Source organism: Schistocerca serialis, unplaced genomic scaffold (genome assembly GCF_023864345.2).
Source record: "Schistocerca serialis cubense isolate TAMUIC-IGC-003099 unplaced genomic scaffold, iqSchSeri2.2 HiC_scaffold_897, whole genome shotgun sequence".
In the NCBI taxonomy this organism is placed as follows: Eukaryota; Metazoa; Arthropoda; class Insecta; order Orthoptera; family Acrididae; genus Schistocerca; species Schistocerca serialis.
In genome coordinates, this window is record NW_026048515.1 from 2,121,050 (window position 1) to 2,138,884 (window position 17,835).

Below are 17,835 nucleotides of genomic sequence, written 5' to 3' on the forward strand. Positions count from 1 at the left end.
TGTAAGAAGAGGGAGAGGGGGGAGCTGAGAGGGAAAATGGAAAGGGTGAATGAGAAGAAAAAGGTGAACGTGAAGATGAAGTGGGTGAAAGTGAGGGGGGGGGGAAAGAAGGGTGAGGGGTTGAAAAAGGGGGAGAGGAAAGAAGAGAGAGGGCAGAGGGTGAGGGAGAGTGCCCACATTGGGTGGCAGGGGGGGAGGAAGAGTGGTGGGAGAAGGCAGTGCATAATCTGGACAGAGGAGGGGTGGTGTGGATGGCCACAAAGTCATCAGTCCAAAGACCTGCTTAGTTTCCACTACCCCACCCTTGCATCCTTTGCTGTCTCCTCCCCAATTCCATCAGCACAGGCAGCTGCTTTCAGTTATCAAGTATCAAATAATTAGTCTTGCTGTGGTCTCAGGAGTATGTGTTTCAGTGTTTGTCTAGTTTTGTGTGTACTATTGCTAGGAAAGATCTGGTGCTTGAAAGTTAGCGTGAATGCTGTTTTTTTTTTTTTTTTTTTTCCCTATGTGTTTCTGTGCGCCACACATTGATCCACTATAGGTGAGTGGTTGCCTTTCCCTTATTTAGCATATTGCTCCATTCAGGAATTTCCATTATTGTTAAAGATACTAATTATATTTTTTTAATTTCTGAGCATTGTTGTTGTTGTGGTCTGAGACTGGTTTGATGCAGCTCTCCATGCTACTCTATCCTGTGCAAGCTTCTTCATCTCCCAGTACCTACTGCAACTTACATCCTTCTGAATCTGCTTAGTGTATTCATCTCTTGGTCTCCCTCTACGATTTTTACCCTCCACGCTGCCCTCCAATGCTAAATTTGTGATCCCTTGATGCCTCAGAACATGTCCTACCAACCGATCCCTTCTTCTAGTCAAGTTGTGCCACAAGCTTCTCTTCTCCCCAGTCCTATTCAATAACTCCTCATTAGTTACGTGATCTACCCACCTTATCTTCAGCATTCTTCTGTAGCACCACATTTCGAAAGCTTCTATTCTCTTCTTGTCCAAACTAGTTATCGTCCATGTTTCACTTCCACACATGGCTACACTCCATACAAATACTTTCAGAAACGACTTCCTGACACTTAAATCTATACTCGATGTTAACAAATTTCTCTTCTTCAGAAACGATTTCCTTGCCATTGCCAGTCTACATTTTATATCCTCTCTACTTCGACCATCATCAGTTATTTTACTCCCTAAATAGCAAAACTCCTTTACTACTTTAAGTGTCTCATTTCCTAATCTAATTCTCTCAGCATCACCCGATTTAATTTGACTACATTCCATTATCCTCATTTTGCTTTTGTTGATGTTCATCTTATATCCTCCCTTCAAGACACTGTCCATTCCGTTCAACTGCTCTTCCAAGTCCTTTGCTGCCTCTGACAGAATTACAATGTCATCGGCGAACCTCAAAGTTTTTACTTCTCCTCCGTGAATTTTAATACCTACTCCGAATTTTTCTTTTGTTTCCTTTACTGCTTGCTCAATATACAGATTGAATAACATCGGGTAGAGGCTACAACCCTGTCTCACTCCTTTCCCAACCACTGCTTCCCTTTCATGCCCCTCGACTCTTATAACTGCCATCTGATTTCTGTACAAATTGTAAATAGCCTTTCGCTTCCTGTATTTTATACCTGCCACCTTCAGAATTTGAAAGAGAGTATTCCAGTTAACATTGTCAAAAGCTTTCCTAAGTCTACAAATGCTAGAAACGTAGATTTGCCTTTTCTTAATCTTTCTTCTAAGATAAGTCGTAAGGTTAGTATTGCCTCACGTGTTCCAACATTTTTACGGAATCCAAACTGATCTTCCCCTAGGTCCGCTTCTACCAGTTTTTCCATTTGTTTGTAAAGAATTCGCGTTAGTATTTTGCAGCTGTGACTTATTAAACTGATAGTTCGGTAATTTTCACATCTGTCAACACCTGCTTTCTTTGGGATTGGAATTATTATATTCTTCTTGAAGTCTGAGGGTATTTCGCCCATCTCATACATCTTGCTCACCAGATGGTAGAGTTTTGTCAGGACTGGCTCTCCCAAGGCCATCAGTAGTTCTAATGGAATGTTGTCTACTCCCGGGGCCTTGTTTTGACTCAGGTCTTTCAGTGCTCTGTCAAACTCTTCATGCAGTATCTTATCTCCCATTTTGTCTTCATCTACATCCTCTTCCATTTCCATAGTATTGTCCTCAAGTACATCGCCCTTGTATAAACCCTGTATATACTCCTTCCACCTTTCTGCCTTCCCTTCTTTGCTTAGAACTGGGTTGCCATCTGAGCTCTTGATATTCATACACGTGGTTCTCTTCTCTCCAAAGGTCTCTTTAATTTTCCTGTAGGCAGTATCTATCTTACCCCTAGTGAGACAAGCCTCTACATCCTTACATTTGTCCTGTAGCCATCCCTGCTTAGCCATTTTGCACTTCCTGTCGATCTCATTTTTGAGACATTTGTATTCCTTTTTGCCTGCTTCATTTACTGCATTTTTATATTTTCTCCTTTCATCAATTAAATTCAATATTTCTTCTGTTACCCAAGGATTTCTATTAGCCCTCGCCTTTTTACCTACTTGATCGTCTGCTGCCTTCACTACTTCATATCTCATAGCTACCCATTCTTCTTCTACTGTATTTCTTTCTCCCATTCCTGTCAATTGTTCCCTTATGCTCTCCCTGAAACTCTCTACAACCTCTGGTTATTTCAGTTTATCCAGGTCCTATCTCCTTAGATTCCCACCTTTTTGCAGTTTCTTCAGTTTCAATCTGCAGTTCATAACCAATAGATTGTGGTCAGAGTCCACATCTGCCCCTGGAAATGTCTTACAATTTAAAACCTGGTTCCTAAGTCTCTGTCTTACCATTATATAATCTATCTGATACCTTTTAGTATCTCTAGGATTCTTCCAGGTATACAACCTTCTTTTATGATTCTTGAACCAAGTGTTAGCTATGATTAAGTTACGCTCTGTGCAAAATTCTACTAAGCAGCTTCCTCTTTTATTTCTTCCCCCCAATCCATATTCACCTACTATGTTTCCTTCTCTTCCTTTTCCTACTGACGAATTCCAGTCACCCGTGACTATTAAATTTTCGTCTCCCTTCACTAGCTGACTAATTTCTTTTATCTCGTCATACATTTCGTCTATTTCTTCATCATCTGCAGAGCTAGTTGGCATATAAACTTGTACTACTGTAGTAGGCATGGGCTTTGTGTCTATCTTGGCCACAATAATGCGTTCACTGTGCTGTTTGTAGTAGCTAACCCACACTCCTATTTTTTTATTCATTATTAAACCTACTCCTTCATTACCCCTATTTGATTTTGTATTTATAACCCTGTAATCACCTGACCAAAAGTCTTGTTCCTCCTGCCACCGAACTTCACTAATTCCCACTATATCTAACTTTAACCTATCCATTTCCCTTTTTAAATTTTCTAACCTACCTGCCCGATTAAGGGATCTGACATTCCACGCTCCGATCCGTAGAACGCCAGTTTTCTTTCTCCTGATAACGACATCCTCTTGAGTAGTCCCCGCCCGGAGATCCGAATGGGGGACTATTTTACCTCCGGAATATTTTACCCAAGAGGACGCCATCATCATTTAATCATACAGTAAAGCTGCATGTCTTCGGGAAAATTTCTGAGCATATGAAAATGAAATGAGTAGTACAGTATAGTGTACAAAAGGTGTCATAATTTATCTACATTTAAGCTTAGAATATAACTAAACAGTCTTCTTGGAGAATCTTTGTGTACCAAACACAACACCGGAGGAGAAATCACGTTTAAATGGCCTTGTTCATTTAGTGGTACAGGAATTGTTCCAATACAAGATCATCTCAGAATGTAACTAAACAGTCTTTCACACTCAGTTGAAAAGGATGTTGGAGGAAATGTATAATAAAGGAATTTATCATTTCCCAAACTGTAGTCATGAACAAAAAATGAAAAATCATCCTCACTTATTCTTCTGACAGGGATATGAAAACCATGTCTGTGGCTCTGACAGTTGCTAGATGAGGCATAATGAACTTGTGGCACAATTACAGTTGATACAATAATGCTTAATGAAAATGTATGCTTGTCTGTCATTCATGTTATGAAAACAAAAGTTGCTTTGTATGTGTGGTATTGAAATGAATTTGGTTTTTCTTTTGTAGTTGGGAAGTGAGAATGTAACCCTACCTGAGGAAGCCCATGAACTTAAAGGAGGTGGACAAGAACCAGAGTTTTATGATGACAATGATGCACTTTTCATCTACACGTCTGGAACAACGGGACCTCCAAAAGGTAATTGGGAAAAACATACTTCAGAACAAAATAATGTAAAACTGCTAACATTGAATGGCATAAACACAGGTAGTGTACATAACAAAATAAATGTAGCTTGTTTGTACTAGTGTTTGGCAAAGTAATATGAACACCTGCATAATTTGATATACCCAAATAAGTCTAAATGGATTGATGATCTTCAAACTCGGTAGTTATAGAACACCAAAGACATTTTATTTCATCCTCTTGCACGTCAACCCAGTGTTGGAATATTTTCAGATGAGTGGGTGGGGTCAGGCACTACCTCCTCAGAAGAGATGATCTTGTATTGGGAACAATTCCTGTACCACTAAATGAACAAGGCCATTTAAACGTGATTTCTCCTCCGGTGTTGTGTTTGGCACACAAAGATTCTCCAAGAATTCTATAGGTTGTCTTGACACGAGGTATAGTGTAGCTGTGGATACTTCTAATAAACTGATGACTGTTATCATGTATTACAGTGTTTGTGTCTTTGATAGGTACACAAACAAAAGGTACAGAGATTTGCAAGCTTCTGGAAATGCACCTTCTTTTTGGGGGGCAGAACGTTACCTTTGGTTTAGGCCAGGAAGGTTGCGGGAGAGAAGGACGTACTGTAAGGATAGCTCCCATCTCTGCAGCTCAGAAAAGCTGGTGGCGGTGGGTAGGATCCAGATGACATGGTTTGTGAAGCAGCTATTGAAAACTCACATGTTGTGCTCTGCTGCATGTTATGCCATTGGTTGGTCCACCTTGTTTTTGACAACTGTTTGGCTGTGGCCATTCATTCTTCGTTGACAGCAAGTTGTTTGTCATACCAATGTAAAATACTGTGCAGCAGTTGCAGCAGAGCTGGTATTAAACAATGATCCAGCCTCTGATGGGGTAGAATAAACCTGTGACTGGACCGAAGTAGGTGTTGCTTAATGGGTGGATTGGGCAGGTTTTACATCTGGTTCTTGCGCAGGGATATTATCCCTGTGGCAGTGGATTGGGGATGAGAATGGCATAGGGATGGACTGTGATGTTGTGGAGGTTGTGTGGGTGGTGGAACACCACCCTGGGAGGTGTTGGAAGTATCGTGGGTAGATTGTCCTTCATTTCAGAGCATGATGATAAATAATCAAAGCCCTGATGGATGACGTGGTTCAGTCATTTCAGTCTGGACTGGTATTGGGTGACAAGAGGGCACTTCCTTGTGATTGGTTCTTGGGATGCCCTGCAGCTTCCAAACCCACCACTTCATTCCCTGTACACCTAACCAACTACATCCTAGCACACAACTACTTCACCTTAGAAGGAAAGATATACTAACAAATTTGCAGCACAGCTATGAGCACTTTCATGACACCTTCCTGTGCCTACCTCTTCGTGGGCCACCTAGAGGAAACATTACTAGCTACCCCAATCCTCAAACCCCTGGTCTTGTTCAGGTTTACTGATCACATATCTATAATCTGGACCCAAGACCAGGACACCTTATCCTCATTCCTCCACAACCTCAATACCTCCCCACCCAACCACTTCACATGTTCCTTTCCACCCATCTTGACACCTTCCTAGATGTTGATCTTCTTCTCTCAGATGGCTCCATCCATGGTCCACATCAAACCTACCTATCACAAACTGTTCCTGCACTTTGACAGCTGCCACCCTTTCCTCACCAAAATATCCCTCCCATACAGCCTGGCCACCCACATTAGATGCATCTGCAGTGATGAGAATTCCCTCGCCCAGTATGCTGAAGGCCTCAGAATGGCCTTCACAGACACGTAATACCCTCCAGACCTAATTCACAAACAGATCTTCCATACCATATCCTCACAGACGTGTGATCCTCACATCCATCCCAAGAACCAACCACAAAGAAGCACACCACCCCCCTCCCCCTCCCCCCCCCCCCCTTGTTACCCAATACCACCCTGGGCTGAAATGACTGAACCATGTCCTTCATCAGGGCTTTGATTATCTATCATCATGCCCTGAAATGATGGTCATCCTACCAAAGTCACTTCCAATCCCTCGCAGAGTGGTGTTCTGCCGCCCATCCAACCTCCACAACACCCTAGTCCATCCCTATGCCACTCCCATCCCCAATCCCCTGCCACACAGATCATGCATCTACATCTTCATAAATAATCAGCAAGCCACCGTATGGTGCATGGCAGAGGGTACCCTTACCTCTACTTGTCATTTCCTTTCCTGTTCCACTCACAGATAGAGCGAGGGAAAAATGACTGTCTGCGAGCCTCCATATGAGCCCTGATTTCTCGTATCTTATCTTCATGGTCCTTACGTGCAGTCCTTATGTTGGCAGCTGTAGGATCATTCAGTAGTCAGCTTCAAATACCTTCTCAAAATTTTCTCAATAGTGTTTCTCGAAAAGAATGTCACCCTCAAGGATTCCCATTAGAGTTCCTGAAGCATCTATGTAACACTTACGTGTTGTTCGAACTAATCGGTAACAAATCTAGCAGCCTGTCTCCGAATTGTTTCAATGCATTCCTTCAATCCTACCTGGTACAGATCCCAAACCCTAGAGCAGTACTCAAGAATGGGTCTCACCAACATCCTACATGCAGACTCCTTTACAGATGAACTATTCTTTTTTTAAATTCTCCCAATAAACCAAAGTCGACCATTCACCTTCCCTACTGCAGTTCTCACGTGCTTGATCCACCTCATATCACTTTGCAATGTTATGCCCAGATATTTAAATGACTTAACTGTGTCAAGCAGGACACTGGCAATACTATATCCGATCATTACAGGTTTGATCTTTCTACTCATCTGAAGCAACTTTCCACATTTAGGGCTATCTGCCATTCATTACACCAACTGGGAATCTTGTCTAAGTCATCTTGTATCTTCCTATAGTCACTCAACTTAGACACCTTACAATACACCATAGCATCATCAGCAAACAAATTCAGATTGCAGCCCATCCTGCATGCCATATCATGTATTTATACAGAGAGCAATGGCAGTCTTATTACACTTCCCTGAGGACTTCTGGCGATGCCCTTGACTCTGATGAACATTCTTCATTGAGGACAACATACTGAATTCCATTACTTAAGAAGTCTTCAAGCCACTCACATATCTGTGAATTATCTCCATACTGTCGTACTTTTGTTAACAGCCTACAGTAGGGCACCGTGTCAAATGCTTTCCGGAAATCTAGAAATACAGCACCTGCCTGTTGCCCTTCATCCATAGTTCTCAGTATATCATGTGAGAAAAGGGCAAGCTGAGTTTCGCATGATCGATACTTTCTGAAACCATACTGATTCGTGCACATAAGCTTCTCAGTCTCATCGAAGTTTATTATATTCAAACTCGAGGACTGTGCAGCAAACTGAAGTTAGGGATATTGGTCTGTAATTTTGCAGGTTCATTCTTTTACCTTTCTTATACGTGGGAGTCACCCCCCACTTTTTTTCCTGGTACTTGGGATTTTGTGTTGGGCGAGAGATTCGTGATAAATGCAAGCTAGGTAAGGGGCTAAAGCCATAGAGTACTCTTTGTAAAATTGAACTGGGATTCCATCCGGACCTGGTGACTTACTTGCTTTCAAATATTTCAGTTGTTTCTCTACAGCAGGTATGCTTATTACTATGTCGTCCATACGGGAGTCTGTCCAACAGTCAAATGATGGTATGTTTGTACAATTCTCCTGTGTGAACGGTTTCTTGAACATGAAATTCAAAACTCCAGCTTTCATTTTGCTATCTTCAACTTTCACACCAGACTGGCCAACAAGGGACTGAATGGAAGCCTTAGACCCGCTAAATGATTTCACATATGACCAGAATTTTCTCGTTCTCTCTGCCAGATCTTTTGCTAAGGTGTGACACTAGCAGTTGTTGTAAGCTTCATGCATAGATTTTTTCACAGAAGCACGAGTTTCTACTAACTTTTGCTTGTCATCATTTTTATTTTCCCATTTGAAACGAGAGTGCAATAGCCTCTGCTTCTTCAGCATCCACCGAATTTCTTTACTGTCCAGACCACGATTTACCACCTTGCTGGAGCTAAGTGATGTGTGTTCACTGTCTGAGTGAGATGCTAATAACTGCTTATCAACTCTCTCTAGCAGAAACACTCTCCTAGCCTTCTTGACTGATTCATTAACATCCCCCCTCCCCCATGAACCATGGACCTTGCAGTTGGAGAGGAGGCTTGCGTGCCTCAGCATTACAGGTAATTGTATCGTAGGTGCAACCACAACAGATGGGTATCTGTTGAGAGGCCAGACAAACACGTGATTCCTGAAGAGGGGCAGCAGCCTTATCAGTAGTTGCAGGGGCAACAGTCTGGATGATTGACTGATCTGGCCTTGTAAAATTAACCAAAATGGCCTTGCTGTGCTGGTACTGCGAACGGCTGAAAGCAAGGGGAAACTACAGCCATAATTTTTCCTGAGGGCATGCAGCTTTACTGTATGGTTAAATAATGATGGCGTCCTCTTTGGTAAAATATTCTGGAGGTAAAATAGTCTCCCATTCGGATCTCCAGGCAGGGACTACTCAGGAGAATGTCGTTATCAGGAGAAAGAAAACTGACGTTCTATGGATCGGAGCGTGGAATGTCAGATCCCTTAATCGGGCAGGTAGGCTAGAAAATTTAAAAAGGGAAAAGGATAGGTTAAAGCTAGATATAGTGGGATTAGTGAAGTTTGGTGGCAGGAGGAACAAGACTTCTGGCCAGGTGAATACTGGGTTATAAATACAAAATCAAGTATGGTTAATGCAGTAGTAGGTTTAATAATGAGTTAAAAAAATAGGAATGCGGGTAAGCTACTACGAACAGCATAGTGAATGCATAATTGTAGCCAAGATAGACACGAAGCCCACACCTACTATAGTAGTGCAAGTTTATATGCCAACTAGCCCCACAGATGATGAAGAGAGTGATGAAGTGTATGATGGGATAAAAGAGATTATTCAGATAGTGAAGGGAGATGAAAATTTAATAGTCATGGGGGACTGGAATTCGATAGTAGGAAAAGGAAGAGAATGAAAAGTGGTAGGTGAATATGAAATGGGGGTAAGGGATGAAAGAGGAATTTTGCACAGAGCATAACTTAATCATAGCTAACAATTGGTTCAAGAACCATGAAAGAAGGCGTTATATGTGGAAGAGGCCTGGAGACACTGGAAGGTTTCAGATAGATTATATGATGGTAAGACAGAGATTTAGGAACCACATTTATATTGTAAGACATTTCTAGGAACAGATTTGGACTCTGACCACAATCTATTGGTTATGAACTGTAGATTAAAACTGAAGAAATTGCAAAAAGGTGGGAATTTAAGGAGATGGTAAAACTGAAGAACCCGCAAAAAGGTGGGAATTTAAGGAGATGGGACATGGATAAACTGGAAGAACCAGACATAGTAGAGAGTTTCAGAGAGAGCATTAAGGAATGATTGACAAAAATGGGGGAAAGAAATACCGTAGAAGAAGAATGGGTAGCTTTGATAGATCAAGTAGTGAAGACAGCAGAAGATCAAGTAAGTAAAAAGGAGAGGGCTAGTAGAAATCCTTGGGTAACATAAAAAGTACTGAATTTAATTGATGAAAGGAGAAAATATAAAAATGCAGTAAATGAAACAGGCAAAAAGGAATACAAACGTCTAAAAAATGACATATATAGGAAGTGCAATATGGCTAAGCAGGTGGGTAGAGGACAAATGTAAGAATGTAGAGGCATATATCACTAGAGTAAGATAGATACGCCTATAGGAAAATTAAAGAGACCTTTGGAGAAAAGAGAACCACTTGTGTGAATATCAAGAGCTCAGATGGAAAACCAGTTCTGAGCAAAGAAGGTAAAGGAGAAAGGTGGAAGGGGTATACAGAGGGTCTATTCAAGGGCGATGTACTTGAGGATATTATGGAAATGGAAGAGGATGTAGATGAAGATGAAATGGGAGATAAGATACTGCATGAAGAGTTTGACAAAGCATGAAAGACTTAAGTCGAAACAAGGCCCCGGGAGTAGACAACATTCCATTAGAACTACTGATAGCCTTGGGAGAGCCAGCCCTGACAAAATCTACAATTTGGTGAGCAAGATGTATGAGACAGGCAAAATACCCTCAGACTTCAAGAAGAATATAATAATTCCAATCCCAAATAAAGCAGATGTTGACAGGTTTAAAAATCACCGAACTATCAATTTTATAAGTCACAGCTGCAAAATACTAACACGAATTCTTAACAGATGACTGGAAAAACTAGTAGAAGCCGACCTCAAGGAAGATCAGTTTGGATTCCTTAGAAATGTTGGAACACGTGAGGCAATACTGACAGTACGACTTACCTTAGAAGATAGATAAAGGAAAGGCAAACCTACGTTTCTAGAATTTGTAGACTTGGAGAAAGCTTTTGACAATGTTGACTGGAATACTCTCTTTCAAATTCTGAAGCTGTCAGGGGTAAGATACAGGGGGTGAAAGGCTATTTACAATTTGTACAAAAAAGCAAATGGCAGTTATAAGAGTCGAGGGGCATGAAAGGGAAGCAGTGGTTGGGAAGGGAGTGAGACAGGGTTGTAGCCTATCCCCGATGTTATTCAATCTGTATATTGAGCAAGCGGTATAGGAAACAAAAGAAAAATTCTGAGTAGGAATTAAAATCCATGGAAAAAAATAAAAACTTTAAAGTTTGCTGATGACATTGTAATTCTGTGAGAGACAGCAAAGGATCTGGAAGAGCAGTTGAATGGAATGGACAGTATCTTGAAAGGAGGATATAAGATGGACATCAACAAAAGCAAAATGAGGATAATGGAATGTAGTCAACTAAATGAGGTGATGCTGAGGGAATTAGATTAGGAAATTATACACTTAAAGTAGTAGATGATCTTTGATATTTGGGGAGCAAAATAACTGATGATGGTCGAAGTAGAGAGGATATAAAATGCAGACTGGCAATAGCAAGGAAAGCATTTCTGAAGAAGAGAAATTTGTTAACATTGAGTATAGATTTAAGTTCAGGAAGTCGTTTCTGAAAGTATTTGCATGGAGTGTAGCCATGTATTGAAGTGAAACATGGTGACTGTAAGAAGGGATCAGTTGGTAGGACATGTTCTGAGGCATCAAGGGGTCACCAATTTAGTATTGGAGGGTAAAAATCATAGAGCGAGACCAAGTGATGAATACACTAAGCATATTCAGAAGGATGTAAACTGCAGTAGGTACTTGGAGATGAAGAAGCTTGCAAAGGATAGAGCAGCATGTAGAGCTGCATCAAACCAGTCTCTGGGCTGAATACCACAACAGCAAACATCATAGTTGCTATAATGACATCATGATTGCTAATCCCTGTTTGTATACTGAAATCGTCGATAAGGTCCGACCTATTTGTAGCTGCAAGGTCTAATGTATTTCTGTGGCACGTGGGCTGCTGTGCTAGATGCTCAAGACAATTTTCAGAAAACGTGTTCAGAAGTACTTCGCGTCACTGTCTGTCTTTACCCCCCTTTCCCCCACAGTGAATCCATAGACATCCCAGTCTGTACTCAGCAAGTTAAAGTCGCCTCCAACAAGTATTGCATGATCTGGGTGTTTACGCGTTATTCTGCATAGACTTCCTTTGAAAGACTCTAGAACTGTCACAGCAGAATTGGATGGCCGGTTAAAACATCCAACAATTAACTTGGTTTCACCTACACCTGTTATAAGTGACCAGATGACTTTACTGTCACACTTACTTAACTTCGACACCATTAGAGACAATATTTTGTCAACTGCAATGAAAACTTCTCCTCCTATGGCCTCTAATCTGTCTTTCCGATATATGTTCCATGACTCACTAAATATTTCAGAGCTTTTCCTCTTTAGGTTTCAGCCAGCTCTCAGTCCCAAGAATAATTTGAGCACGAGAACTTTCCTGGAGGGCAGTTAATTTGGGAACTTTATTATGAATACTTCGACAGTTTACTGATAAAATTGCGAACGTCAAAGTGTCTTTATTCTGAGTGCCGTTTGACTTCCCTTGCTGCGTATTAATTGGCGAGGGTGCATTAGAGCATCTAAAACTCCAGCCTAGCTGGAACAATCCTCATGTGCATTCCACAAGAACTCTACTACCAGAGTAGCTGCTTCCTTTGTGTAGGGCACCGCTAACCTTTCAAGGGCAGTCCTACAAATCTCCACATGATAACATAGGACTAGAAATCTGCAGCCAAGACTGGGACAGAGTTGACGAAGGCTTTGGTTGAGACACTCCACTAGGCTCCAAACCAAAGAACCCTGGTCAACTGGGAACAGTACTGCAAATTTCGAGCTGTACTTGTACCCCGCACTTGAGGCCAGCTGTCTTTCAACAGCTCCACCAGTCACCTGTACAAGCTGAGGATTGCCGCAGAACCCACGCCCAGCAGGCATCGTTGGTGCTAACATGAGACACGTCATCCAGATGAATGCACTCCGCATGCTCGATAGTCACAGGCAAGGCCACCTCCACATGTCAGATGAGGACCTCAGGTAGACATACCGAGTCCACGTTGACTTTCTTTCCAGCCTTGAATGCTATCTGCCTAAGGGGATCCATAACACGCCTAACATTGGAGCTCTCAATAACTAGTAAACCCCTCCCCTCTTGTGCCCGCTCGAACCCTGCTGAAGGAGTGGCCACCTATCTACTCTTAGGGTGAATGGGCGAGGCCAGGTGACCACTCCACATTGGCCCTCCACCTTGAGAAACGCGAGTACGTTACCGCCCACCACTCACCCTGCTGTGAGGGCAGATCCACCGCATTAGGTGCACTAGAAGGTGCCTCAAAGGCAGAGCCTGTAGGCAAAACAAGTGACACATGAGGTGTCCCATGCGATGTGCCAGTCTCGTCCACTGTTACACTCCGAGGCAGCAGGCTGAAGGTGACTGACTGTAGCCAAAAACACATCCAGCTGTTCGTCAACTGTGGCAAGCTCCTCCTGCATGCGCACACAGCATGCACACATCATAGCCATCCTAACAAGACCAACTGAAGAATTGAACTATAAAAGCAGACAATCTTAGATATGCAACTTGCTAACCTCCTGATGTGTCACGTGTTAATGAGCTACGTAGCTGGCTGTTCAGTGAGCAACTATTACACTACAGAATGAGTGAATTTACACTTACAAAAACCCAAGATTAAAGCTCTTAAACAAAGAAACACATATATACAAAATTTAATAAATATATTACGTGGAAACCAGAATGAGATTTTCACTCTGCAGCGGAGTGTGCGCTGATATGAAACTTTCGGCAGATTAAAACTGCGTGCCCGACCGAGACTCGAACTCGGGACCTTTGCCTTTCGCGGGCAAGTGGTCTACCATCTGAGCTACCGAAGCACGACTCACGCCCGGTCCTCACAGCTTTACTTCTGCCAGTATCTCGTCTCCTACCTTCCAAACTTTACAGAAGTTCTCCTGCGAACATCCCCCAGGCTGTGGCTAAGCCATGTCTCCGCGGTATCCTTTCTTTCAGGAGTGCTAGTTCTGCAAGGTTCGCAGGAGAACTTCTGTAAAGTTTGGAAGGTTGGAGACGAGATACTGGCAGAAGTAAAGCTGTGAGGACCGGGCGTGAGTCGTGCTTCGGTAGCTCAGATGGTAGAGCACTTGCCCGCGAAAGGCAAAGGTCCCGAGTTCGAGTCTCGGTCGGGCACACAGTTTTAATCTGCCAGGAAGTTTCATATTACGTGGAAAGCACAGAAAAAGATAAACACTTAACATGCCGCTCTGTAGATGTATGTCAGCTGAGAGCTGGAGTCTTTGGAAGACCCATATGCAAGACCTGTCCAATCCATCCACCCAGCATCACCTACTCCAGTCCCATCACAGGCTTATCATACCCCATCAGAGGCAGCCATGTTATATACTAGGTCTGCTGCAATCACTGCACATCATTTTACACTGGTATGACAACCAGCCAGCTGTCAACTAGAATGAATGGCCATCACCAAACAGTTTGCCAAAAACAAGGTGGATCACCCTGTGGCACAACATGCAGCAGAGCACAACATGCAAGATTTCAATGGTTGCATCACAACCCATGTCATCTGGATCCTCCCCACCACCACCAGCTTTTCTGAGCTGCACAGATGGGAGCTATCTTACAGCACATCCTTCTCTCCCGCAACCTTTCTGGTCTAAACCTAAGGTACCTGAATCCCCGCTGAATCTGTGTCCCCACATCAGCAAGTCGTGTGCTGTTATGTCATTTCCTAGTCTATGAAATTGCTTGCCCAGCCATCTGCCACATGCCCCCTCTACCTGCAGGCCTAGTATAGCAACGCTTCTTGAAAAAAGTAAAAAAGTAATGTAAATCACTTTATCGATATGTGACTTCAATGGAGCTGCTAAACATGCTCAGAGAATTGTAATTACTATTATCTCTGTATTGTAGTATATAAGAAAAGATTTCTTATTTGTCTTTTGTGCCTGGTTGATTCTGATGTCGCATTTAGATTATGATCTGTAAAGAATTATTTCTACTGTATGTAGTGTATTTAGAATTTCTGCTAAATATATATGTCAGTATTTAATGCAGTATGTGTTTTTGTTAGTAGCAAGAAAGTACCTTTCCTGTCCCCTTTATTTAATTAATTATGTAACAGTTAAATGTTACACTGGCCATTTGTAATTGCATTGTTGAAGCGCTGCCATTGCTGTTAAAATTTGTAAAAATTTCTTCATAGCTATTTAATTCTGAAAGTATTGAAAGGATTTAATCCCAGTAAATGTAAAATGGCGTCTCATAATTTCCATTTAATTTTAGGCCAGAGGTACAGTTATATTGAAAGGAATTATTTTAATTGTCTACACTGCCATTGCAAGTAGGCATCTATACCGGAGCATTGAGCCTCACAGAGAAAAATAATTGTTTGAATGTTATATTAAATTTGCTTATCGCATAAGTAGTGAAAGATAATTTTTTTATCCATTGTGGGTAGGACTGGTGTCTTCTCATTGGAGTATGCATGATATTTCTGGCCATAGCGCCCTGAGAAAATTTAGCTGTGGGTTTAATGAACGTAAAAGAGATTTTCTTTAATCAAACATTTTCATTCCAAATTAACGTAACATTTTTTTCTCTCTTATCAAAAAAGCAAGTTACGCGATACTAGCTAGCCCACAGACGGCACCTCACTCTTGTACGAACTGCTAGACGCTCCCCCTCCCCTAACCCCCTCCCTCCCTCCTGCCTCTCCATCCCTCACCTCACCTCACCTCATCCTGCCCCACTCTCCCTCCTCACCCCAGTACTCTCACTGTGGGGCAGGAGTGAGGTGGCAGTTGACTGAGCACAATGTAGGGAAACAGGTGTGTGTGTGTGTGTGTGTGTGTGTGTGTGTGTGTGTGTGAGAGAGAGAGAGAGAGAGAGAGAGAGAGAGAGAGAGATAATGCGCATGTGTGTTTTGCCTACAAACTTAAAAAAGGAATTGCATTCCAAAAGCTATCAACCTTTTGTTTGTGCATCCATCGACAATGCGATGCTTCTGCGTATTGGTGAGTTGTCTCCTTATTCCTAAATAATTCATAAGTCTCAATCAGAACTTTCCAGGGCTTTCCATACATTGTTAAAATCTTTGTCTTAGAGAAAGCTCAAAAAGCAGTCACAGAATTCAGTTCATTGTGTTTATTTTGTCCAACTCTTGCGTCTGTTTCAACAATTCTGTTAAGATTTCTGTGCTTGTGCAATTTTACATGGTATGCCTTTTAATTTATGACAAACTGAAACTTTATCTTTAAAAACAAATATGTTTTACCATTCCAGAATTATATGTAATTTCACAAGATAGGCGGTATATTCATGCTACACATACATGACGTGCTGCTATAACAGAATTGCATAAAATGTTTTTTTAACATGTGTAAGAAATTTTACTGTCAGTCTTGCCTTCACGCTTTCCACTCTTGCATTTATAACTGCGGAGTGTAAGTGACTAAAAACCATGAGTTCAGATGCTTTACATCGAGCTATGGTGTGCATACAACTGGAAGAAACCAGAACAATCTTTCTTTTGTGTCACATAAGATCATCATCATCTGTCATTATTTCATTGTTTGTCATTAAAGTTGGATTTTTCATTCTGTTTTCAGGAGTTGTGTTGACTTACCGCAACCTGGATGCACAGGCACAGTCACTAATAAAGGCATGGGAGTGGTCATCTAAAGACAGCATTCTGCATACACTACCTTTACATCACATTCATGGTGTTGTCAATGCCCTGCTTTGCCCACTCCTCGTTGGTGCCAGGTATCTTAACCTCAGACAATCTCAGTGCAAATCTATAACTTAGATCGAAGAAAAAAGTTGAAGCATAGTTACTTATTTATCCAGATTTTGCTGAAATCATACACAAATATGTTATCAATATTGTCAGTGTTGCTATTGGCATCACTGTAATTTTTTCCCCATCTTCATTTCTCATCCTGTCTCCTTCCTCTTTCCACCCTTTTGCTTTTAATATTTTTAAGAAACATAATATATATAAAAACTGGTGACAGGTATTTGCATATTAATTTCAGAGTTGTTATGCTACCAAAATTTGATGCTCCAACTGTATGGGCGAAGCTTCTGGCATTAAATACAGTGGCTGCAGAAAGAGTCAACATTTTCATGGGTGTGCCAACTATGTATGTCAAGCTAATTCAGGAGTATGACCATGCATTTGGCAATAATGAACGCATGAAAGAGTACATTCATTCTGTTTGCTCCCAAAAGATAAGGTAATTATTTTTCTGTGTATTAAATTTCAGCAAAAAGTATTATTTATGGATTAATATTTCATAATAAATTAGCTTCATTGCTTGCTTTGGTTACTGAAACTTATGATGTGAATTATAGATCTTCCAATTAAGGTACTCCCAATACTTGCAACATTACAGTTAACTCTCAAAATTCAACAAATTGCATTTCAATATATTTGCTGCAATATATTAAACTTTGTTTTTTTCCAAACTCTGAAGAAATTTCATTGTGTTCATGCTTAATCTCTTGACAGCTGAAAATTAAGCAGTGCTGCAGTTGTGAGAAAGTTCATAGGTTTCTCAGGAAGTATAAAGCTTTTTATCATAACAGTGGTACATCATGAGGTCTTAATTACATACAGAAGTTCATGTTTCCGAGGAACAAGTTGGCCTATTACGTGGACAGAGTAATGTGTTTCAGATGCACATGATAAGTTTTCCTGACTTGCCAAGTTTCTTGGGGCATATTCTAAACTGGAACATAACAATCCTTGACAAAAATAAGCTTGTTTCAAAGAACAGAAAATTCAGAAAACAGTGCGTGCTCTTTTAAAGCACGATAGGTCGACTTTGGTATGGGAACTAGTGTGAAAGTGCAAGCTATATTTAGTAGCTCGGTACAGTGATAAAGCCTTAAAAAAAATGAGCATTGCTCCATGATTGTTGCTGCGTGGGGTAGCCGCTACCCCCCCTCCCCGTCGGAGGTTGGAGTCCTCCCATGGGCATGGGTCTGTATGTTGTCCTTAGTCTAAGTTAGATTAAGTAGTGCGTAAGCATAGGG

At 41.5% G+C, this 17,835-nt stretch overlaps 1 protein-coding gene across 1 annotated transcript in view; it reads left to right on the top strand.

Annotated features, from left to right (window-relative positions):
* LOC126452529 (malonate--CoA ligase ACSF3, mitochondrial-like) overlaps window positions 1–17,835 on the top strand; it is a 105,420-nt gene that overhangs the window by 49,441 nt on the left and 38,144 nt on the right. Inside the window, exons 4-6 of the mRNA XM_050091086.1 lie at window positions 4,170–4,299; window positions 16,404–16,560; window positions 16,833–17,033. Of these exons, the coding sequence (XP_049947043.1) occupies window positions 4,170–4,299; window positions 16,404–16,560; window positions 16,833–17,033 (488 nt within the window). The remainder of the gene's footprint in view (window positions 1–4,169; window positions 4,300–16,403; window positions 16,561–16,832; window positions 17,034–17,835) is intronic.